Genomic DNA, 24,591 nt, shown 5'->3' on the forward strand with positions numbered 1-24,591 from the left:
TCTGTGTTTCTTTCTTTTTTAAATGAAAAGAGGAAGGAACATGAAGCACGACGGCTCTGTGTCGTTCTCCCAGACGACTTGGAGGAACAATGTCTGGTGTCTTGCTAGACTATCCATTGATGTGTTTGGGTCTCGACGCGTACATAGTGCTGGCTCGGGGTGTTTCTGTTAAGAAGCACGCATGGGGCTAAGTGCGCCTTGGTTACTCGTTATTAAAACAGCGTTTTTATAGGGCAACTGGGATGGAGTTTTGTCTCTTCCGAGCGCCAGTTTACTAGGTTGTCTCGAGGAATGTTCATATCTGGGGGATGTTAACGGAATAGATCAGAACATAGGTAGAGGGGTCTCACGCCCTTGGGGTGGGCCACTGAGCGCGGTACAAATGGGACCGTCTGGGTGGCGCCCTCTTTTCATGTTTTAGATCGGCACACATACCTACCCCTTCTTCTGGAGTGGGCATGTCGGCGTGGTTAGGGCACAGGACTGGTTCTGGTCGCGCTGGTCCAGGTCAGTTAACCCGTTGTCCGCCGGGGATGCAGATCTCCTGTTCTGGTACCCTGAGGGACTTGTGCTTTTTTCGGGGGGGAAAATGCCGGGTCGGCCCGGGTGTCACTGGGTTAGGCGTTATGGAGACCCTTTGTTGGGTACACGTTGTACCTGGCACTATCCTGGAGGGACTAGTTCTCCTTTCTTTCGCTCCTCTCTCACGCATGGCGAAGAGGGGGCTGTTGGGGTGGTCTTCTGGACCTCCTCTGGTAACCCTGTGTGCTTCCCGAGCCACCGGGCCCGGTCCGAAGTAATGTTTCCCACCAAGCACCCGTAGGCCTGGAATAACCCTTTTTTGAAAACTGAAACACTTGTACTGCGGTATAGCCAGTGTATACCCGCAGGTGTGTTTTGGAGTTTTTTCTTGAGGGGTTATAGGAACAACCACCGCATGTGGTACCAAGAGGGTGATTGATTCCATGGTGTGTTGGAGCAGAGTCAACTCCCGGGTTACCCGGTTGAGTGTGCCCCTGCACGTTCATGACGTCTGCCAATCGTGTCAGCCTTCTCTGCCTCAACCCCTCTGGGTGGGTTTTTTTTGATGGAGGCTTTGTCATGGTGCTCAACAACGCCAGCATACACCCCTTCCGCCGGGGGGGCTGTTTTCAGTTGACCCCTTTTGGCGCCTGTCTCGTCCGCAGTGCTCCAGGCTCAGGTCTACAGCCTGCTGCCTGGTTTCCCCGGTGCGCTGCCTGCTTCCGTTGGTTAACCTTTTTTGAGTGCTTACGGCCATGCTGACTGCCTGTGTTACAGGGTCAGTGTGCCAGGCGGTGTACTATTGGGGGGAAAGGGCCCGCTCTTGGAGGGGCCCTATCCGAATACGCTGGCGATGTGGGGAGTGGTGTCACTAAGTGACCGCCTGGTGTGGTTTTGATGCCTGGCGTCATTGACCTCTCTGGGCCCCCCTTTTTCCAGGGGATCCAGTCCCTTCAGTGAGTCTGGGTCTTCCTTCGCGCTCCGCTGCTACGGCTTTGCCACGGGGTTGGTTTGCTCTTGACCCCGTGATTTTGTGGGCAGTAACGAGAGTTGTTCCTTCCGTTCGTTCCTTGGTGGCATGCGGGTTGTGCGTGTGCGTAGTCGTGGGGTCAAGCCACGGTCTGCTCACCCTGTGCGTTGAGTTGCTTGAGTTCCTCTTCGCACGGTCGGATCCGTCTCCCTCCCGTCCTCCACTAGGGAGGGTATCCCTCCATTAGGGAGGGTCGGGGGGCTCGGTCCTCCCCGGTCTGATGGTTGTGGGGGGCCTCAGCGGGGTACATTTGTCGAGCTTTGGCTCCCGCTCAGCTCCTCTTGTGCAGAATGATGCTGAGCGGAAGCCATAATGAAATAGAACGTAAGGTTATGTATATAACCAAGTTCTATGAATTATGGTGACGCTCAGCATCAGGACGCCGCTGCGGCCCTTGATCTCGCCTTGTGGTGAAAGTTTGGGAAGGAGGCGAGTAGGTGACCACACACCTGCTTATGAAGGTAAGCGGATAGGGGTGTGGCCAGACGAATGTTGGGATGTAAAGGTACATTGTGGAATTTTTATTCAGTGCTCGTGCACGAAGTGAAGTGCGTGCAGAATGATGCTGAGTGTCACCATAATTCATAGAACTTGGTTATATACATAACCTTACGTTAACGATACAACAAGTTGCCAATGATTCTGACATCTGAGGTAATAACTTGTTTAAATGACCCGTCATAAACGAGGAGATGGCTGATCCCACACTTTGCTCCAATGTGCGTTCATGCGCTACACAGTGACATGATGACTTTCTTATTTTATAGTTTCCTTGATATCAGTTAATATCAGTTCCTCCAAAAGAGTTCATAGGAAAACAGACAACGCTTATGTTAAGTCGATTCTCTTTTTTACAAAAGTTGTCTGTGAAGATTCTTAGTTTTTTTTACTGTATAATTTCTAGGGGGGGATAACCGTTCTTTGTACTCAATTGTATATAATCTCTGTAAAGCTACGACCAGACCACAACCACAATAAAATACAAATACTCTTCTGTTAAAACCCATTGAAACCGGGAAACACATTTGTGTGTATATGCAGGCTATATAATGCATTCTTAGCAGGCGTTTTAGGTCTAAATGGGTTAAGATGGTTTTCAGTTGAGAAAGAAGAGGTGCAGTGTGATGATAATGAATGATGATGAATAGTTTTATTTTCGGTCTTTGTTTACAGATAAATCAAAAACACACATGTGTGGACTTTCAAAAGGAAAAGAAAAAAAGAAAAAATCACAAATGTACATATTCAAAGTAAGCTCACACACAAAATCCAAACTCAATGACCGAAAAAAGGAATAGGCTGAAGCACATGCTTATTTATGCCTATCTTTTACAATTCTTAAAAACGAAATATACTTTAATATAAGAACATTTTAAAATATGCTGCAAGATATACTTTTTTTTCTTTTTTTAAGAGAAAAAAAGAAAAGAGAAAATAAACGTTTGATGTTTTACTCAAAACTGTACTTATTTTATCCTTCAGGGCCTTTTTAAATCTCCCCAGAGAGGTACACAACTTCAACCCGTCACTAAGACTATTCCACAATTTAACTCCCAAAATTGAAACACACCTAGCTTTCACATTAGTTCTTACCTTTTTATATGTTTTAAGAATACACAACCCTCTTAAATTATACTTTCCTTCTCTTGGTTCGGTGTATTAATAGTTACAGCAGACAATGCAGAAAACAAATATAAACATAAAACCTCTCCCTGGACCAGGTCCTTCTAACAACCAGGTTGAATGGTATAACATTTGAACATTTCTTTTTTTGCACATTTTCGATTTATGTACTGAAAAACTATTATTTTTATTAGGATTATAAAAATATTTTAAATAATCAGTGAGGCCAACTTTTGAAATCAGTTTTGTCTCCATCTCAGTCCATTGTGTTGAATCCTCATCATCATCATCATCATCATCATCATCATCATCATCATCATCATCATCATCATCATCATCATCATCATCATCATCATCATCATCATCATCATCATCTTAAGAACATTGGAAATAAGAACATCAACCCTACATAAAATCATGGAAAAATACACTCTTTATCCTTTACACTTTTAGAAAAACAATAGACATTTGTCAAACAACTTCACATTTAAAACAGTCTCTCACACAAAAGCTACACAAAGTAGAAAAAAAAGAATCCCCTCCCAATTTCTTTTTTTATGCAAGAAGATTTTAAAACAAGGGAAAAAAATAATATTTAAAAGAATGTCACTGCAGAGACCAGTGGCGTTAAGAGCATTTTTTGAAGAGACGATGCAGTGCTGCCATGTGCCGTCTTGTCTAAAGCTCACAGATGCTGGTCTCCACCACAAACTTGTTCTCAAAGTGACGGATCTTACGGCAGTTCAGGGCCTCGCGCTTCTGCATACCCAGGACCCGGTCTCTGCGCTGCAGCTTGTAGGTGTCCTTCCCGCGGCAGAGGCTGTCGATGAAGTAGCCCAGCTGGTCCACGTGCTCCAGGCGCTCCGTCACAACCATCTCCTCGTGGATCAGGTATGACTGAGGCAGGTAGGTGCCAGCCTTGAGGTTGACCAGCAGCTCCATGAGGTCTTTGGGGGGCATGACAATGGAGGTGTTCAGGGGGATGACGTAGCACTTGTTCAGACTCAGATCCAGATACGCTGTCAGCCTCATCCGGAAGTCGTGGACGATGTCAGCGGGGTCGGTGTCGGAGAACTCGGGCACAGGGACGTTGATGAGCTCCACCTGCTCCTCCTCCAGCACGCGGATGCTCTCCTTTATCATGGTTCCAGCTCCCTCTTGCATCATGAAGTCGTCTTCGCTGTATTTAACTCCATACACAAATACCTGGCCCTCCTCCAAGATGTGGTATCTGTACAGGGCTCTGCCCACCACCCCAGACAGAATGAGGGCCAGGCCCAGGCACCAGCACATGCACCAGCACCAGCACCAGGCCATGGACTGACGACGAACTTGGGTGTCCTCCTCGGGAATGAGCCTCTCGATATCCTTTTTCACATCTTTCTGCGCCAGGGCAGAATGGAACGACACCTTTACCATCCTTTCCACAGCAAATCGGTAGGCAAGGCACCTTGGTTGAGAAATGCAGGTTTCAGTCTATGTTGTTTAGTCTATCTGTTCAGTACTGTTCAGTACTGTTTCAAGATGCACAATGCCCTGGCAGAGAGAATTGCTGAATATATATTATAGATACATATAGATACATTATAGATACAGGTTCGATCATGACATCATACGATGACATCACCAATGTTCTAGAACGTTCGGCTATGACATCACAAATGTTCTAGAATGTTCTATTATGACAAGACGGTTCAATGACTTTATCTAAATCCAATCAACATTCCTAATGCCCTTTCAATGTAAGGATATAAAAATAAACATATAAACATTCATATAATACCATAACCTAAATATATAGCTTTGGCTCCTCTTACTTGGCCCCTAATTGTACTTATAATCTAGAGACAATTACTAACAACTAAAAAACAAGGAGCTAAAACCAAACACTATTTTAACTGATAAGTGTCTCTGCTGCTGGATAACCAATACCTGGTGCCAGAGGTCACTAGTACATGGCACACCGTAGGAGGACGGTCTTTACCACCGCTTCATGCAGCTTCTTGGAGAAGACAGACCTTAGTGATAGGTCTATCTAAAATGGTCGTCTTCGTCTTGACACGGACCCGGCACATGAGCCTGTGCTGGTCAGGAGCCGCCTCGACAGTGGCGGCCGGCCGATAGTGGGCGCTAGAGCGCCGCCCTCCCTGGTTAAAAGAAGAAGAAGAAAGAATTATTTGCGAGGAGGAAGCAGCCTATTCATCCCCCAGCCGGGCCGGCGCCTAGCCCCCTCCACTCCGTTTTCATGGGCGCTCATTTCTGCTCTGCCGTAATTGCGCATATCACAGGGCAAAATGCAAATACGTATAAATAAATACGTACGTACAACATAGCGCTGTCAAATACGATACCAGATGGCGCTCGCTCGAGTGCCCGATGTAGTCACTATTGGCTGTGAGTGGCACGTGACATTGCGTCCCCAGACGTTGGGCTCTGGCTCTGCAGATATTATGCTATTCGAGGGGCTACTAGGAAATAGTAGCTGTCGGAAATTGATAATAATCACAAGATACTGTACATTCAGACAGTGTTGGATCTAACTAAATAGATTTATATGGACACTTTTATGGAAAGTTCAAGCCTGGAGTCTGGACCACAAAGCCTCTCGAAGGGTAGGCTATACTCTGTCTTAGCTGGTTCGACAACAAACAACAACACGCTATAATGGCTAGCTGGATGCAGTCTGGACAGTGGACATATACATCAACAGTCTGGGACAGTGGATATATACATCAACAGTCTGGGACAGTGGATATACACTTTATCAAGCCCTCCTGGACCGCGTTTTTCAACTAAACAAAGTGAGTTGCAGTCTCTCTCTCTCTCTCTCTCTCTCTCTCTTGCTCTCTCTCTCTCTCTCTCTCTCTCTCTCTCTCTCTCTCTCTCTCTCTCTCTCTCTCTCTCTCTCTCTCTCTCTCTCGCTCTCTCTCGCTCTCTCTCTCTGGCTCTCTCTCTCTCGCTCTCTCTCTCTCTCAACACAGCATCGGTTGTTGAACTATAACTAATTAATTTCGCCGCGGGTGATGCATAATGTATGAATGAATGAATGGTAACTTGTTTAAAATGACAAGATATACATATGTGTTCATTATTGGATTGATCAGAGAGAGAGTGGAGTTTCTTTTGGATTTAAAAGAAGTGGATTATGGCTTGTTCAATATCTCGCCCAGTCTATGTTTAAATGAATGAATGAATGAAAACTTTATTTAACAGATTGCAGAATGGGTACAATACAGTACAGCTCAATACATACAATTGTTAAGGGGATGCAGACCAGAGAAAGATGTTTGTCTTGTTTACATCAGGGTCCCCCATTTTCAATTCATATCGATAGTTTAATAGCTAGCCTTGGCTCGATTAACAATATGCAAAATATGTGTACAGCCCTGTACTCATACTGAAGTTATTCTTGGTATATATTACACATACTACTAGGTCTGATTGTGTAACGAATTGATTCCACGTCGCGCTGTGTGTGAGTGAGAGAGAGAAAGAGAAAGAGAGACAAGGAGAGATAGAGGGGGATACTAATTAATTCCGCCCCCCCCCGAGGAGGAATTCACCAGCCGCCACTGCGCCTCGATGACCCTGGCCAGGACCCAGGAGTTGTGGGGTGCAGAGTCATTGATGATCAGGACGACGTCTCCCTCTGCGAAGTTGCGTAACACACGTGTCCACTTCTGTCTCTCTTAGATATTCCTGTGTCCATCGTTTCCAGAATATGTCTGCCATATACTGGACCTGTTTCCATCTCCTGCGGGAGTAGAGCTCTTCTTTCACGAAGAGGCCTGGAGGCAGGGAAGGCTTTGACTGGAGGAGCAAGAGGTGGTTGGGGTAAGCGCTTCCAGGTCGTCCGGATCACTAGAAGCCTTGGTTATCGGTCGACTGTTAATGATGGTTTCTGCCTCACACAAGACGGTGAGTGGGCCTTCTTCATCCAGAGTCTGGAGCTTTAAGGTGGTGCTGAGAATCTTCCTGACCGACCTGATCATCCGCTCCCAGACTCCGCCATGGTGAGAGGCAGCGTGAGTTCCAGGGATCCAAAACTTGAGTCGCAGCTTGGACAATACGTGGTTACGACCGCTGTGACCCACATTCTGGTGGATGTCTCGGAGTATAAGCTCCGTTACATGGAGATCCTTAGGTAGGATGGCTGGGTGTTTAGCCTCTTCAGGCATCGCCGATTTGTCAAGTCTTCCACCTACTCTGACGATTCCATCTTGCAGTACTGGCTTGAGCTTAGCGATAGGACTGCTCATCTTGACGTAGTCACCTTTCCAAAGTGCGGCGATTTCTTCTGAGTATTTCTGTCTCTGAATGTAACGAATGATCTCGAGCTCTGCTTCCTTTATATTCTCCACAGTGAGGTTGGACTTCTCCAGGCTTGCCTTGAAGATCTCCATCTGTGTCTGTACCTCAGACTGTGTGAGCGAAGCATTCATCTTCTTCCTCTTGCGACACAGCATCAGCAGAGTGCTTCTAAGCTTCAGCATCCAACCGACTGCCTTCTTGAGACGGTTCCAATTGGAGTAATATTCCAGGAACTGCTGAACTGTGTCGAACTTCTCTTCAGCTGCAGTAGCGCTGACCACGGCGTTCGTTACCTCTGGGTCCTCCGTGGTTAGGTCCCCATGGTGGTCTGGGTTCTGAGGCCATTCCTCTTCGGGCTTGGTGAGGAATTCTGGCCCCTGTATCCAAGTCTCATTGTGCAGGAATGATTCCACACTGAGTCCTCTCGACACCTTGTCAGCAGGATTTGTAGCAGTATTTACATACCGCCACTGTCCTACGACATGCGCGGACCTTCTCCGGTTTCTCTGGTGGCCTTCCGGTAACATTAGCCAAGACCTAATAGAGTACAGAATGAGAGTACATATATTCGGTGCCACCTCATCTCCTAGTTGTGCCAGCTTCGCCCTACAAAAGTGTGCACAAGACAACAGAGGTTGATTCCCTGGTGTTGGAGCAGAGTCAACTCCCGGGTTACCCGGTTGAGTGTGCCCCTACACGTTCATGACGTCTGCCAATCGTGTCAGCCTTCTCTGCCTCTGCCCCTCTGGGTCGGGGTTTTTCGGTGGAGACTTTGTCATGGTGCGCAACAATGGCAGCATACGCCCTTTCCGCCGGGGGTGCTGTTTTCAGTTGACCCCTTTGGCGCCTGTCTCATTCCCGAACGAAGTTACAACAAAAAATTTCGTCTTAGCCAGATTTCGGCCCATTTAAGACATATTAGGGCTGGGAGTGGGAGCCCCCAAATTTTCCTGGGATCAGATTTGATCGTGGCTGAGAGCAGATTTAAGAGTGCTGAGGAGCTGAGGAGCACTCTTAAATCTGCTCTCAGCCACGATCAAATCTCATGATTGATTGACTAATTTAAAATTTCATTATAACTTGACAGACTGTGTTCTCATAGTGATTCCTTCACGTCAACGCTACAGGCCTCCTTGGAATTAATTACTTAATCATAATTAAAATAAATATGACAATATTTGTACGATAAGAAATTACGCATAAATATTATGGATTCATCTGATCACAGGGCAGCTGCTTAACCATATCTGAACCAGCTATTTTGGACAAATGTATAATTACTTTAATTACTCAGATATTCAAACACAATTATGCAATTATTGTGAAATGATTGAAAATAATAATTATTTAATGCCTTCTGTGGAATTTGTATTTCTTATTTGTTACACATCTGTTTTAGTGATTAATTATATACATTTGAAAGAATGCAGGTCAACATGCAATGTATCCCATTGATTGGTATACAATGGGACAGACCTTTGTTTGATTGATTGATTGATTGATTGAAAACTTTATTAACAGATTGCAGAATGGGTACAGTACAGTACAGCTCAATTACATAAGGGGATGCAGACCAGAGAAAGAATTTCGTCTTGTTTACATCAGGGTCCCCCATTTTCAATTCATCATAACATATATGACACACACGACACAGATAGACAGTACTGCTACATCTATACATTTATGACATACCAGATTTGCAAATACAGTACTGTTTGTGATACAAAAAGAGTCCAGAAAAGAGAGTACATTTGACGTAGAAACTGTTGGAGGAGGTTGGGTAGGAGGGGTGGGTGGGGGATAGACTTACACTGTACAAGCAAAACTGTACATTGGAATATTGACAAAACCACACTTGGTAATTTACTGTACATTGGAGGGGGTTGATATAGTATACACCTGCATTCCTTCGAATATATCATTAATCAATTAAACGTATATTGAAATACACTATATAGCCTATACACCAACACTGAAATGACAGTGGATAAATAAATAAGAACTAAAGCTAATCGGTGGAAATAGACTGCATTAATATTCCATAACAAGTCTTGGGGACATTAACGTGTGTTGTCGGGCCTTATAAATAAATTTGATTTGATTTTGATTTTGATTTGTGTGCGCCTACGAATGAACAGTAGCCTATAGGCTTAATTATGGAATAATAAGCCATACTGCGTTCATTCATTACGCCCGCCGTAGGCTATATTATATTTCATTCATTCATTCATTCATATACATTACTGCGTGTGTGTGTGTGTGTGCGCGCGCGCGCTGCGGCAGGTGTACCGCGAGCTGTATATGATGCCAATACATTAATCGAATCTAGTTTTGATGGCGCGCAAGCGTGATTACGAAACCTAGCCGCATTTCTCGGAGACGCTCTCTGATTGGTACTGACTGACGCTAGGTTTCGTAATCACGCGGCTCGCAAGACTCGCAAAGCACTTCCGCCATTGCATTTGCACACAGCTGCGTCACTAGTTGCCTCTGGAGGCGTTGTTTTGTATGCAAATGACCTGAACGGGAACGCGCTTTCGAGTTTAAGACAGAATGCCATTCTCCAAGCAGATATCAGATCATATAATTTGTGCGACCTTTTCAGCCACTTAAGACATATTACCAGCACGTTCAGGACTCAGAGTGAACTTGTCATTGATTATGTCTCAGTGGTTCCAAGATAAGTCTTCCAGAATATATCTTTGAAACATTTTCGGGAATGAGACCCAATGTCAGCCATAAATAGGTGAGCTCTTTCCAGAACTACTCAGCAGAAACCTCAGTAACCATTTTAACAAACGTCTCAATGTATTGAGAAAATCCATGGGGCTCGATCAATCCTCTATCTTCTTGAATTTGATCAGGTTGCACAAGTCCTGCTTGGATTCATTCTTGGACAGACAGAATGGCGCTGCTCCGACCGGCTGCCTTTCTGTTCGCTCCGTCGAGACTGTGCTTACTTTTGTTAATATTTATAGTTTTAAGAGTTTTGTCTGTACCAACAGTAGGTGCATTTAATGTGTATGACCGTCAGTCACTTATAGACATCGGATTACGGGAAACTTACCGATTGGACTACTCACTGGATCAGCTTTCCGAACCGCAACAATGGCCTGTGGAGATTCTCAGGAAAATGGGACCAGATCCCGACCCCAGGAACAAAGGAACCAGACGGCGTGGGAAGAGAGCTGGGATCCGTAACAGGCTGAGATCCAGACGACACCGAACGCCATTACCCAGTATATTGCTAGCCAATGTACAATCAATTGACAATAAACTGGACGATATCCGAGCAAGGATTCAATACCAAAGAGACGTTAGGGACTGCAACGTTCTCTGCTTCACCGAGACGTGGCTCACGCCGGACGTCCCAGACCACGCTATCCAACCGGCCGAACACTTCTTCATCCACCGCAAGGATCGAACAGCAGAATCCGGTAAACAGTGGGGAGGTGGAATAGCCTTCATGTTGAACAACAATTGGAGCGATCCAACTAACGTGAAGGAATTATCCAACCACTGCTGCCCAGATCTGGAATATATAACCATCAAGTGTCGTCCTTTCTTCCTCCCGAGGGAGTTAACGGCGATCGTCCTGATCGGAGTGTATATTCCACCGCAAGCCAGTAACAACGTTGCGCTCTCCAGACTCCACGACGAGGTAAATAGAATACAAGCGGCGAACGTTAACGCCGCCATTTTAGTGCTGGGTGATTTCAATAGCGCCAATCTGAGAAAGGTATTACCTGACTTCTATCAGCATGTGACTTGCAACACCAGAGGCGGTAACATCCTAGATCACTGTTACACGCAATTTAAAGGTGACTACAAGGCTCATTCTGATAGTGGCTTTGGTAAATCAGATCACGCGTCCATTTTCCTTTCACCAAAGTACAAACAGAGAATCAAAAGCACTCCCGTAGTCTCGCGAGAGGTGCAGAAATGGGATTTGACGTCAGAGGAGACACTCCAGGCTGCGTTTGACTGCACAGACTGGAACGTGTTCCGCGACACAGATAACATTAATGTCTACACGGAGACAGTGCTGGACTATGTTTGTACTTTGGTGGAAGAAACAATCCCCACTACCAAAATGAGAGTTTACCCAAATCAAAAACCCTGGGTAGACAAATCCGTCCGTGAAGCTCTGAGAGAGCGCACCAAAGCATACAACGACGGCCTAGTGGCAGGCAACATGAATGACCACAAGGTGGCGCGATACAACGTAAGGAGGACAGTGACAGAGGCCAAACGGCGCTACAGGGATAAAATTGAACTCCAGTTTGAACAAGCTGACTCTAGAGCTATGTGGCAGGGGCTCAAAACAATGACAGACTACAAAGGCGCCTCCCTCAAACTGAACAGTGACATCTCCTTAGCAAATGACCTCAATACCTTCTATGCGAGGTTTGATGCTGGTAATAACAACACCAGCCCACAAGCCACGGCAATGGGGGGGGGGGGGGGTCTGCTGCTGATGGAGACTCAGTGTTCAGGGTAACAGAGCATGAGGTGAGGCGGACCTTTAAAAAAGTGAATATCAGGAAGGCAGCAGGTCCGGACGGCATCCCCGGCCGCGTCCTAAAAGTCTGTGCCGACCAACTAGCCCCGGTATTCACTGACATATTTAACCTGTCCTTAGAACAGGCTGTCATCCCCACCTGCCTGAAGAAGTCCACTATTATCCCTGTACCCAATATCCAAGCCTGCTTGCCTCAACGACTACCGCCCTGTAGCTCTCACCTCCATAGCCATGAAGTGCTTTGAGAAGCTAGTAAAGGGCTACATCTACTCCTCCCTCCCCATCAACATGGACCCCCTGCAATTTGCATACCGCCCCAACAGGTCCACGGAGGACGCCATAGCCCATGTGCTGCACACAGCAGCATCACACCTGGACAAGAGGCAGGGGAACTATGTGAAAATGCTATTCATCGACTACAGCTCGGCATTCAATACCATAGTCCCCTCCATACTCATAGCCAAGCTCAGGGACCTGGGCTTGAACTATGACCTCTGCCAGTGGGTCTTGGACTTCCTGACTGGCAGACCCCAGGTGGTGAGAGCAGGCAACTGCACCTCCTCATCCATCACCCTCAACATAGGGGCCCCCCAGGGCTGTGTTCTGAGTCCCCTCCTCTACTCCCTGTACACACACGACTGTGTGGCTCAGCGGAGTAGCAATACAATCATCAAATTTGCTGACGACACAGTGGTGGTGGGCCTGATCTCTGCCAACGACGAGAGGGCCTACCTGGAAGAGGTCAAGGTCCTGGCGGGATGGTGCCAGGAAAACAGCCTCTCCCTGAACGTCAGCAAAACAAAGGAGATGATTGTGGACTTCAGGAGGTCGGGGGTCAAGGACTACAGCCCCCTCAGCATCGACGGGGCACCGGTTGAGAGAGTCAACAGCTTTAAGTACCTCGGAGCCTACATATCCGAGGACTTGACATGGACCACACACATTGACAGTGTTGTGAAGAAGGCACGACAACGCCTCTACTTCAGTCAGAAGATCCTTAAGAACTTCTACTCATGTACAATAGAGAGCATCTTGACTGGCAACATCACCTCCTGGTTTGGGAATAGCACTGCACAAGACCGAAGCAGACTACAAAGAGTGACACGTTCAGCCGAACGCACAATTGGAGGGGGGCTCCCCACCCTCCAGAACATTTACAACAAGCGTTGCAAGGGCAAGGCTAAGAGAATCATTAAAGACTCCAGTCACCCGAACAACTGCCTCTTTGAACTGCTGCGGTCAGGCAAGCGATACCGGAGTCTCAAGGCGAGCACAGAAAGACTCAGAAGAAGCTTCTATCCCCAGGCCATCAGACTGCTAAACGAACAATGAACACTACACAACAACAACCACCAAACGCACATAGCACACACATCCACACACACACACTCACTTTAAACAGACACACTGTAGCACCCACTCCACACACTTTATAGCACACACCCACTTTAAACAAACACACTGTAGCACCCACTCCCCACACTTTATATTTATTGATGAAGGATTGCACTACAACTCGCACACCTTACTGTAAATTGTACCTAAACTGTACCTCATCCCATTTCTGCTTTGCACTATATAGTACTGTACTTAGTACACTGCATAGTATTGTATATTATATGGTAACTCAGAACATTGTACATATGTCTATACCGAACACTGTGACCTCATTTTCTTCTTCTAAATTACATGCTATACTATGTTATTTGATACTATCTTGTCTAGCACAGTCTCTGGAGCGTAACAGTAAGAAGCATTTTGTATGAAAGTATTCTGTACTTCTGTATGACAACTATTAAAGAAACTTGAAACTTGACATCAGCCTCCTGCTGGTCTCCTGAGCCCTGATTCCTCCATCCCTTTTTTCTTGTGAAAAGTACTTAGCAGAGGCCTCAGTCACCATTTTAACAACCCTCTCGATGCTTTGTGTGTGGCAAGGCCAGTCGAGAACCTTCATGGGGGTGTTGATGACGTTTTTCACCTCGGAGATGCTTAGGGAGCAGGTGAGAGGTGACTCTGACACATCTTCTGACCAGCTGATTAAGCCACCAATGCTGGAAGCGTCACTATTGATGTGAGGTGTTCTTCTGATCCTGACAGAGGAGTCTCCCAGCTCCCAGAGTGTCTGGATCCCCCTCTCCCCTGATGGCCAGGATTCTCTCCACCCCCTCAATTCTCTCTTTTTGATCCTCAGAGCACAGCAGTGTTTGGAGGAGGCTTCACTGTGGGCATACCAAGCAGATCTTCTCACAGTTGGCATTACAACATCCAGCACCTCCTTCCTCTGAGACTTGAGGCAGTCCAGCTGAAACAGGATGTGCCTAGGCCCTTCAATCCAGGAGTGCTTGACCTTCATGTTGAACCAACATGGATAATACACTCCAATGATGAATTCCACAATGCATTGTAGATTATTCAGGTTCTTTCTTTTAAGTTGATGATTTGACACCCAGAGCCTGAGGCATCTGTTTGCTGTGGTGAGCCAGCGGCTGTGGTTTACCGGTCCAATCTCCAGCAGAGCCAGCCTTGCAGAAAGCACTCCATCCCTGATTGCACAGACCAGCTTATAGCCATAGTGTTGATCAGTTGAGAGATCTTGAATGATCTTCTCAGGCAGCTTGATCAACGGAGGGCCAAGAAAGATCCTGGTGAAGTTAGGATTGATCTCCAAGTCTGTAACAGAATCAAGTAGCTGTCCTATTGGCCCGGATAATTTGTTGTCTGACAGAGTAGCCCCATCAACTTCAACAATGGGACGGCGCAGTGAAAGTTCACCAGTGTGCAGGTTGCACACCAACCAGACCAGCTTTCTCCCCAGGTGCAGCTCCAGCTTCCGCATTACACCTGCCTTCACTCCAGTGTTGACTAGGGTTGCCACCTTTCACAAATAGAAATAAGGGACACCTTCCAACGAGCGTGCGCGAAGTGCGCGCAAGAAAATGTTTTGGCCGAAAATGGGTGGATTTTGTTACTATTTGTATTTTTTTTTACTTTCTTTCGGTTTTAGGGGGTAGGGTTATGTTATTTAATTATTTAGTGGAGCCAGCCCCCCAAACTCCTGAAATGCATATGTAGCAGTCTGAAAATATTGTATATTATTCAGGACTGCTGACTGGTGTTTTATATTCCCTTTGTACACAAAGACATCATTGATATTCCCACGAGCAATGATATGAGTTTCTCTTCCTTCTATCGACTGAAGTATGGACTATACACAGTATCGCTGGACCATGATCAACATCCTTCCCTGTGTGACTAGTAGGCGGGACCAGCAGGGGGCGGTGTCTGACAGAGAGTGTTGGAGAGAGATGGAACGTGATATATGGGGGCGGAACTTGAACAGTGAACTTGAACAACGAACAGTCGCAACGAATGGGGCTCTGGAGAGCCCTGTTGCTGAAGTTATGCCAGAGGGCCCCGTGAGATAGCAACGGGTGATAGGAAGTACTGGCTAGTGGACACGATATCCTAGCAGTACCAGCGATAGTGTGTGAACAATTAGTGCAGAGCCAGGCACTAACAATCGAGTTATAGTAGCTACTGTGTGCGGTATAGAGTACGAGCCCCGAGGCGAGCGTGGGCCAACAACCGTTCTGCTCCGGCTGACTTCAACCAGATCTGCACCCGGCTGCCTGCAATCAGTCTGCTCCGGCTGACTTCAATCAGACCTGCACCCGGCTGCCTACAGCTTACGGGAGTTCGTCCCGTCCAGCAGGGGTCGTCATCGCTCAGCACACGCTCTCAGCCGGCGCTGCCTCTCTGCCCAGCTCCGCCTGCTAACATCCTCACCGAGAGCGTTCAACGCCATCTTGCCTCCCGGACAACAGTGGCGTGGCGAGGCGGCCATTTCGGATGAGTACAAATGAGCATTGATGCTCCCGAGTTATTATACAGTACACAGTGTGGTGCAGCCTGCGGGCGAAAGTAACGTTGCTACTACCATTCCATAGGGGTACCCCAAACAATATATGCCGGCATTAAGATAGGACTTTACTGGTATTTTGTGGGCCCACTCTTTTGTTTTCGTTCCTTTCCTTTGAGCGTGATAATATGTGTGTTTCCTAATATTTCCCATTCGGTGAACCCTTCAATTTCCTCCCCTATGTTCCCCCTTCCTTCCCCATATTACCGACCTGGAGCAGTATATGTAAACCCTTAGGGAAGGTGGATACTGTGTTTAGCCCAGACGTGGGCAGCACTTAGTCTGTGTACAGTGGACAGCACTTAGTCCGGGTACCGTGAGAGCACTTGGTGCCTAGGTGTAATTATATAATTACCAGATTGTAAGCATTGTGTGATGATACCCATGGTGCAATAATCACCAGACGTAGCAATGTTGTAACTAGGCCCCTGATATAATAACACTCAGACTGAACGGGAGCACGGTGTTTGTGTCTTTTATTGAGTCTAATTCTAACCTTTTGATGCGGATAATATATCCATTATTAACCCCTTCCTATTCAACCTTCCCTTTTCCATTGTAAGGTTTCTGGTGTTAATGAGGGAGGGTACTGCTTGCGGGGGGAACCAAGTTATTTATTTACCATTCGGTCATTAGGTGTGGGGGGGTGCTAGGGGACAATTGGGGAGAGTGAGGGCGTGTTGGGGAGTACTGCTCACTGCCCAAGAGAGAGGGAGGAAGACCGGAGTACCGGACTAGGTTTGTAAATCCTGGGCCTCATACACCCCACTGCCAGCCTCCAGTTGACGCTCCTGACCCCAAAGCCGGAGGTGCAGCTAGCCCGAGTTCTACTGTGTCTCGCTACCTAGTGACCGTGCACCCCAGTTCCCACGAAGCAGGGATAATCCACCCTGCTACACATAGAAAACAAACAGTCAGCACTGTTGTAGCTGAGGTTGTGTTTAACCGTGTGGTATACCTGTGTCACCTCAGCTGTAGTAACCTAGAGGGGAGGAGTGGGATGATAAAATTTAAATTAAATGAAATTGAACAGTATGACTTTTATATTGTTGTCTGAACACTATTTATTTATGTTTAAGTATTTATTTAAGTATTTTTGCATTTATGTATTTATGAATTCTATTATTTATGTATTTATTAACTGTTAATCCATTATGAATAATTCCGTTTTCCAGATGAGCATAACAACATAATAGTTTAAATGGGCACACTATTTAATTATATTGATTAATATAAATACATGTTTATTTATTAGACTTTAAAAACTCAACATTAATGAACAATCAACCATATTAGTAAACTGAAATAGCCTAGACTATGCCCACATCAACAGCCAATATGTAGGCTCCTGGCTGCCAGGTAAATAGAAATACTGACATCTAGTTAAAAACTAAATAATATGTAATATCCCATACCGAATCAATCTCAGGAGATGTTTCAGTCATGAAGAACTCTGACACCTGTGCTTGGGTCCTTTGAGTTCTTATATTTCGGGAATGTTGTTCTCCTGAGGCATGCTGTTTGACGTCAGTCAGTCCACCATGCCCCACAGAAAACACACACCTACATACTTTGCAGTTTGCTTTATAAACATCTCCACTGACGCAATCAAGCCAGGGGTTTGCCAGTTCCCACTCAGGTCTCTGTACTTCTGGAGGCGTTTTGTCTTTTTAGGACACGGTGGTAGAGTAGTGTCTGCTACAGCAACCATGACAGGCTGCGCACAGACGGAGGATTGGCACAACGGCACAGAACGTATTTCAGCAACGTGAAAGCGCGACTTCTCATTGTTCGTGAGCTGCTGAGCGCACGCCCATCATACCTGAGTTGCCATGTCTGTTTATTTTCTGCAACTTTTGGAAAATTTTTTGCTTGTTTTTGGCTTGTTTTTGTAGGTCGGCTGGCTGATTTCTCTCACAATACTGGCAACCTTAAAATACAGGACAAGGTGCGTCCCGTATCAGTTCAATACGGAACGCATGTTTTAGTTTCCAATTACGGGACGATTCCGTATTTTACGGGACGGGTGGCAACCCTAGGGTTGACATTGGTTGAGTCTCCTCCAATGGCCCACAAGGTCTTATCAGAACCTCTCTCTTTCAGCCAGGAAAATAGGACCTTAGCAATCTGCTCTGCATGTGACTCCTCTTTAGTTGCTTTCTCTGGTGTAAAATGAAACAGATAGTTGCTGCCAGGCTCACTAGCAACACTATAGTGTTCTTCCTTGATCTTTGCAGGAAAAGATTGGTCACTGCACTCAGCTTCCATCATCACATTGGTCATGTCAATCCGCCCATCAAAGAGGATACAGGAGATCCCCCCCTCCTGTATCCTGGGGGAAGAGTTTGAGGAGAAGTGCAGGGAGGAGGGGCGTCTATACTTTCCGTAGCCGCATTTCTGCAGGACGCTCTCTGATTCGCCACTGACTGACACTCTCTGATTGGCCACTGACATGTTTGCCCAATCGCGTGACGAGCTGTGTCTTTGCCCATTTCCGCGTCGAACAGCCTGCAAAGTACCTGGCGTTCTATCGCCATGCTCTAAGACAAACTCTAACCTTAACCAACCTCGAAAGAGTGCCTACGCCTAACCATCGAAAGAACTTGCCGTCACGCTCTAAGACAAACTCTAACCTTAACCTATTTAGAAAGAGTCCCTAAGCCTAACCAGTGTAGAAACTGACGTCGGCCAATCAGAGAGCGTCCTGCAGAAATGCGGCTACGGAAAGTATAGACGCCCCTCCTCCCTGCACTTCTCCTCAAACTCTTCCCCCAGCTCTTGCATCAACTTTTCTTGTGCTCTCTTAACCTTCTTATCAATCACTTTACTTGTGTCATCTACTCATCTTCTAAGATGAGTCCTGCATCAATCAGAGCTGCAGTTGATATAGCTGCAGTTGGCCTTAGCCCTATGCCATACCTTACACTAGCAAGGGCGATGTTTGGAATCTTATAATAATTTTTCCATAGCTTTGCTGAAGTGTGGCACCTAGGGTAAAAGGGTATGGTAAAATCGTCCATTTTGAAATCCAAAATGATGTAGATTAGAGTTATCTTATCCTAAAAATTCACTTGCATTTTTATTCCACATTAAAAAACACATAATTTAGACACCTTGCTTGTTAGGATTTATTTCAGATTAATTCTGGCAGCTGTGTATGACCAAGGGATTCAAATGGTAAAATCGGCCAATTTGAAATCCAAAATGATGTAGGTTAGATTTATCCTATTCCAAAAATGAACTCATATTTGAATTCCCCATTAAGAAACACATAATTTAGACACCTTGCATGTTAGGATTTCCTTCAGATTCATGTTGGCATCCATGTAGGGCCAAGCGGTGAAAAATGATAAAATTGGCCATTTTGAAATCCTAAATAATGTAGGTTAGAGTTATCTGATCCGAAAAATTAACTCATATTTGAATTCCCCATTAAGAAACACATCATTTAGACACCTTGCATGTTAGGATTTCCTTCAGATTCATGTTGGCATCCATGTATGGCCAAGTGGTGAAAAATGATCAAATCAGCCATTTTGAAATCCAAAACAATGTAGGTTAGAGTTATCCAATCCAAAAAAAAATCCCATATTTGAATTCCCCACAAAAAAACACATATTTTAGACACCCCACTCAATTGATTTTCCAAAAAGAAGAAAGTATGGCCCGCCCTTATTGGGATGACGACATCCCTGAGCACCTCGCTCTACAATGGTCCACCTGGATGGAGGACCTTCGTCTGTTGGAGGATTTCGGAGTGCCTCAGAGTTTCAAGGCCAAGGGGGGCTTTGGCGAGGCAACATTCAACCAGCTGCATCACTTCGCAGATGCTGGCCAAGAAGGTTACGGAACGGTGAGCTATCTGCTACAGAAGAGTGATAACAACAAGCTTCATGTTGCCTTCGTCATGGCCAAAGCGAGAGTGGCCCCGCTAAAGCCCCTCACTATCCTGCACATGAAGCTAGCAGTCGCTACCATGACAGGACCTTTAGATCCGAGCTGGAGCTCCAACTAAACAAATCTGTTTTCTGGTCCGACAACACCACTGTTCTCAAATAGATCGCAAACAGAACCAGTAGGTTTCTCACCTTCGTAGCGAATCGAGTGGAGACCATCTTGAAGCTGTCAGAAGTAGGACAGTGGCGGTATGTAAATACTGCTACAAAACCTGATGACCACGCGTCGAGAGAACTCAATGTGGAATCATTCCTGCACAATGAGACTTGGATACAGGGGCCAGAATTCCTCACCAAGCCCGAAGAGGAATGGCCTCAGAACCCAGACCACCATGGGGACCTAACCACGGAGGACCCAGAGGTAAAGAACGCTGTGGTCAACGCTACTGCAGCTGAAGAGAAGTTTGACACAGTTCAGCAGTTCCTGGAATATTACTCCAATTGGAACCGTCTCAAAAAGGCAGTCGGTTGGATGCTGAAGCTTAGAAGCACTCTGCTGATGCTGTGTCGCAAGAGGAAGAAGATGAATGCTTTGCTCACACAGTCTAAGTTACAGACACAGATGGAGATCTTCAAGGCAAGCCTGGAGAAGACCAACCTCACTGTGGAAAATATAAAGGAAGCAGAGCTCGAGATCATTCGTTACAGTCAGCGACAGAAATACTCAGAAGAAATCGCAGCGCTTCGGAAAGGTGACTACGTCAAGATGAGCAGTCCTATCGCTAAGCTCAAGCCAGTACTGCAAGATGGAATCCTCAGAGTAGGTGGAAGACTTGACAAATCGGCGATGCCTGAAGAGGCTAAACACCCAGCCATTCTACCTAAGGATCTCCATGTAACGGAGCTTATACTCCAAGACATCCACCAGAATGTGGGTCACAGCGGTCGTAACCACGTATTGTCCAAGCTGCGACTCAAGTTTTGGATCCCTGGAGCTCACGCTGCCATACGAAGAGTCCTCTCCAAGTGTGTAACCTGTCGACGCACACACAGTGCTGCTGGATAACAACAGATGGTGGATTTACCCCAGGACAGGGTTCTTCCAGATGATCCCCCTTTCACCAACACTGGGGTAGACTACTTCGGTCCGTTCAACGTCAAACGCGGCAGAAGCGTTGTGAAGAGGTGGGGTTGCATCTTCACCTGTCTGGCTATCCGTGCTGTCCACATTGAGGTGGCATCGTCGTTGGACACCGACTCATTCATTGAGGCTCTCCGTCGCTTCCTCGCGAGAAGAGGTCAGGTGAAAATCCTCCGTTCAGACAACGGGACTAACTTCGTTGGAGCGGAGAAAGAGCTAAGAAGAGCTATGGAACAATGGAATAGCTCTAAGATCGAGAACACTCTACGACAGAGGGGAATCCAATGGATTTTCAACCCCCCTACCGATTCTCACCATGGCAGAGTCTGGGAGCGGATGATCAGGTTGGTCAGGAAGATTCTCAGCACCACCTTAAAGCCCCAGACTCTGGATGAAGAAGGCCTACACACCATCTTGTGTGAGGCAGAAGCCATCATTAACAGTCGACCAATAACCAAGGCTTCTAGTGATCCGGACAACCTGGAAGCGCTTACCCCCAACCACCTCTTGCTCCTCCAGTCAAAGCCTTCCCTGCCTCCAGGCCTCTTCATGAAAGAAGAGCTCTACTCCCGCAGGATATGGAAACAGGTCCAGTATATGGCAGACATATTCTGGAAACGAGGGACACAGGAACTTCTACCTCAGCTCCAAGAGAGACAGAAGTGGACATGTGTGTCACGCAACTTCGCAGAGGGAGATGTCGTCCTGATCATCGACGACTTTGCACCCCACAACTCCTGGGTCCTGGTCAGGGTCATCGAGGCGGTTCCTGACCAGCACGGGCTCGTGCGCCGGGTCCATGTCAAGACGAAGATGACCATTTTAGATAGACCTATCACTAAGGTCTGTCTTCTCCAAAAAGCTGCATGAGGCGGTGGTAAAGACCGTCCTCCTACTGTGTGCCATGTACTAGTGACCTCTGGCATCAGGTATTGGTTATCCAGCAGCAGAGTGTTTGGTTTTAGCTCCTTGTTTTTTAGTTGTTAGTAATTGTCTCTAGATTATAAGTACAATTAGGGGCGACGTAGAGGAGCCAAAGCTATATATTTAGGTTATGGTATTATATGAATGTTTATATGTTTATTTTTATATCCTTACATTGAAACGGCATTAGGAATGTTGATTTGATTTAGATAAAGTCATTGACCCATCTTATTTGTCATAATAAAACATTATAGAACATTGGTGATGTCACAGTAGGATGTCATAATAGCACATTCTAGAACATTGGTGTTGATGTCATAGCCGAACATTCTAGAACATTGGTGATGTCATCGTATGATGTCATGACCGAATCATTCTAGAACGTTTGTGTATCTATATATATTCAGCAATTCTCTGCCAGGTCAGTGTGCATCTTGAAACAGTGCTGAGCAGTACTGAACCGATAGACTAAACAACATAGATTTTCGGCTTTCCAGTGTGGAGGAATTTTCATGGGTTGAGTCTGCTGTGATTTTGGAGACTGGGAAAATACAGTTTTCTTACCTTTTAGTAGTAACGTGAATATTTAGGAAAATAGCTTTGGGACCGCTTCTGTAAAGAAAGACTTTGCTGTGGAAGAGAAAGAAACCATTTGGATATCTTTGTTTTACACTGGAGCTGTGGACATTATTTTTCTTTATCAACGAATGTACAGTACAGTACTACTCACGAGTAAGCAACTTTAAGCAGTAGAGTGGAACGTCGGCCCTCATAGTTTGTATGGTAATGGTGGTGGAGGGTATGTTTGTATGGCAAAGGTGGTGGGAGGGTAGGTTTGTATGGTAAAGGTGGTGGATGGTAGGTTTGTATAGTAAAGGTGGTAGGTTTGTATGGTAAAGGTGGTAGGAGGGTAAGTTTGTATAGTAAAGGTGGTGGGTAGGTTTGTATGGTGAGGGTATGTTTGTATGGTAAAGGTGGAGGGTAGGTTTGTATGGTAAAGGTGGAGGGTAGGTTTGTATGGTGAGGGTAATTTGTATGGTAAAGGTGGTATAGGGTAGGTTTGTATAATAGTAAAGGTGGACGGTAGGTTTGTAATGTAAAGGTGGATGGTAGGTTTGTATGGTAAAAGTGGTGGGAGGGTAGGTTTGTATGGTAAAAGTGGTGGGAGGGTAGGTTTGTATGGTAAAGGTGGTGGGAGGGTAGGAGGAACACCACAGACAAACAGTCATCTCTATTTTCAAACAGTGATCCAGTTTTTCATCTCGTAACACTTTATTTATTTGGTACTAAAAATATGATGTTTGATCAGCAGTGCAGCTTTAAACCTAGAGCTTACCAGAGATGTTTTCAAGATATAACAAATTCAGCGAGAGAAAGAAAATTGCAGATACAAAATTACTAATGAGCTGACAAAGCACTTTGATCTGACAAAGACTTCAATTAAAAGCAGAGTCCCATATAGGCGATGATGTTTCTGCAGGCTGTAATGTATGACAGTGGTAGCAACAACCAACACTGTGGCCGGTCATCAGAAGAGGAGGATAACAATCACAGAACAGCAAGCGATTTGAAGAAACGTTGTGGTAGTATTGTTTATTGTTATTTATTGTTTAAAAGGATCCCCATGCATTAGCTGCCACCTGAGTGGCGAGCTAGTCTTCCTGGGGTCCACACAGAAAGACAACAGAAAACACAAAACATAACAACATGAGATACATATGACAATCACAATTAACAATGATAATCTAAAAACAGTAAAACATTGTAGACATCATTATCAACATCAGAATATTTTGCTCACATATTTAAGTAGTGCATTCTCAGGTGGTATTTGAAAGACACTTTGCTATTAAATTTACTTATGTTCAGTGGGCAGTTCAAGTCAAGTCAAGTCAAGAGTTTTATTTGTCACGGCATACAAGTATACAGTGAAATGCGGGGGTTATTCCAATGATTGATGGCATGATAAACAACAGTCCTCTTTAAAGCATTTGATTTTGGACGTGGTAACATAATCTGTCCATCATCGGCTGACCTAGTAAAATAAGAATAAACCTGACTGCATCTAACAATTTATTTGTATAAGAAAACAGGTTGAGACGAAAAGACAGTGTTCCTGAAAAATGTAACTGTTGAAAACCAGCCTATTCTCTACCGTTAACCATGAGAGTTGCCGGTGCATAGTGATAGTGTTTGTTCTCATGGAACAATGTAAGACTAACCCTGTTCTGGGCAGTTTGCAATTTCTTTAGTTGACCTTTGGATGCAGAGGACCATACTGGTGCACACTAATCCAGGTGACATACAATTAAAGTTTTTGCCACCTGTCCCACAATGTATGTAGGGACATAAGAAAGACATTTCCTCACCATGAAGATACCACTCCCCATCTTCTTCACTATGGTATCAATGTGTTCTGCCCATGACAGCTGGCTATCAATTATTATGCAGAGTAATTTTACTTTATTTACCTGTTCTATGGGTTCCTCAGACGTTCAAACTCATTTTTGGTATCGATGACAGTTTATGACTCGAACCCAAGATAATTGATTTGGTTTTTGAGATGTTTAGTACCAACTTATTCCGTTTTTATCCAATCAAACACCATATTTAACTCAGCTGATACAACATTGTCCAGTTCACTGACAGTTTTTGCAGCATAGTACAATGTGGAATCATCTGCATACATTTGTACAGTTG

The 24,591-nt window shown here is 45.5% G+C and overlaps 1 protein-coding gene across 1 annotated transcript; it reads right to left on the bottom strand.

The window, feature by feature from the left end:
• Positions 1-3,853: 3,853 nt before the first annotated feature.
• LOC311233106 (integral membrane protein 2B-like) lies at positions 3,854-4,594 on the bottom strand (the record flags this gene model as incomplete). Its single annotated transcript, XM_084319991.1, has 1 exon — positions 3,854-4,594. The coding sequence occupies one exon, from the start codon at positions 4,592-4,594 to the stop codon at positions 3,854-3,856; it is 741 nt and encodes a 246-aa protein (XP_084176117.1).
• Positions 4,595-24,591: the final 19,997 nt, after the last annotated feature.

This window comes from Notolepis coatsorum (genome assembly GCF_963971535.1).
Source record: "Notolepis coatsorum genome assembly, chromosome: 8".
Classification (NCBI taxonomy): Eukaryota; Metazoa; Chordata; class Actinopteri; order Aulopiformes; family Paralepididae; genus Notolepis; species Notolepis coatsorum.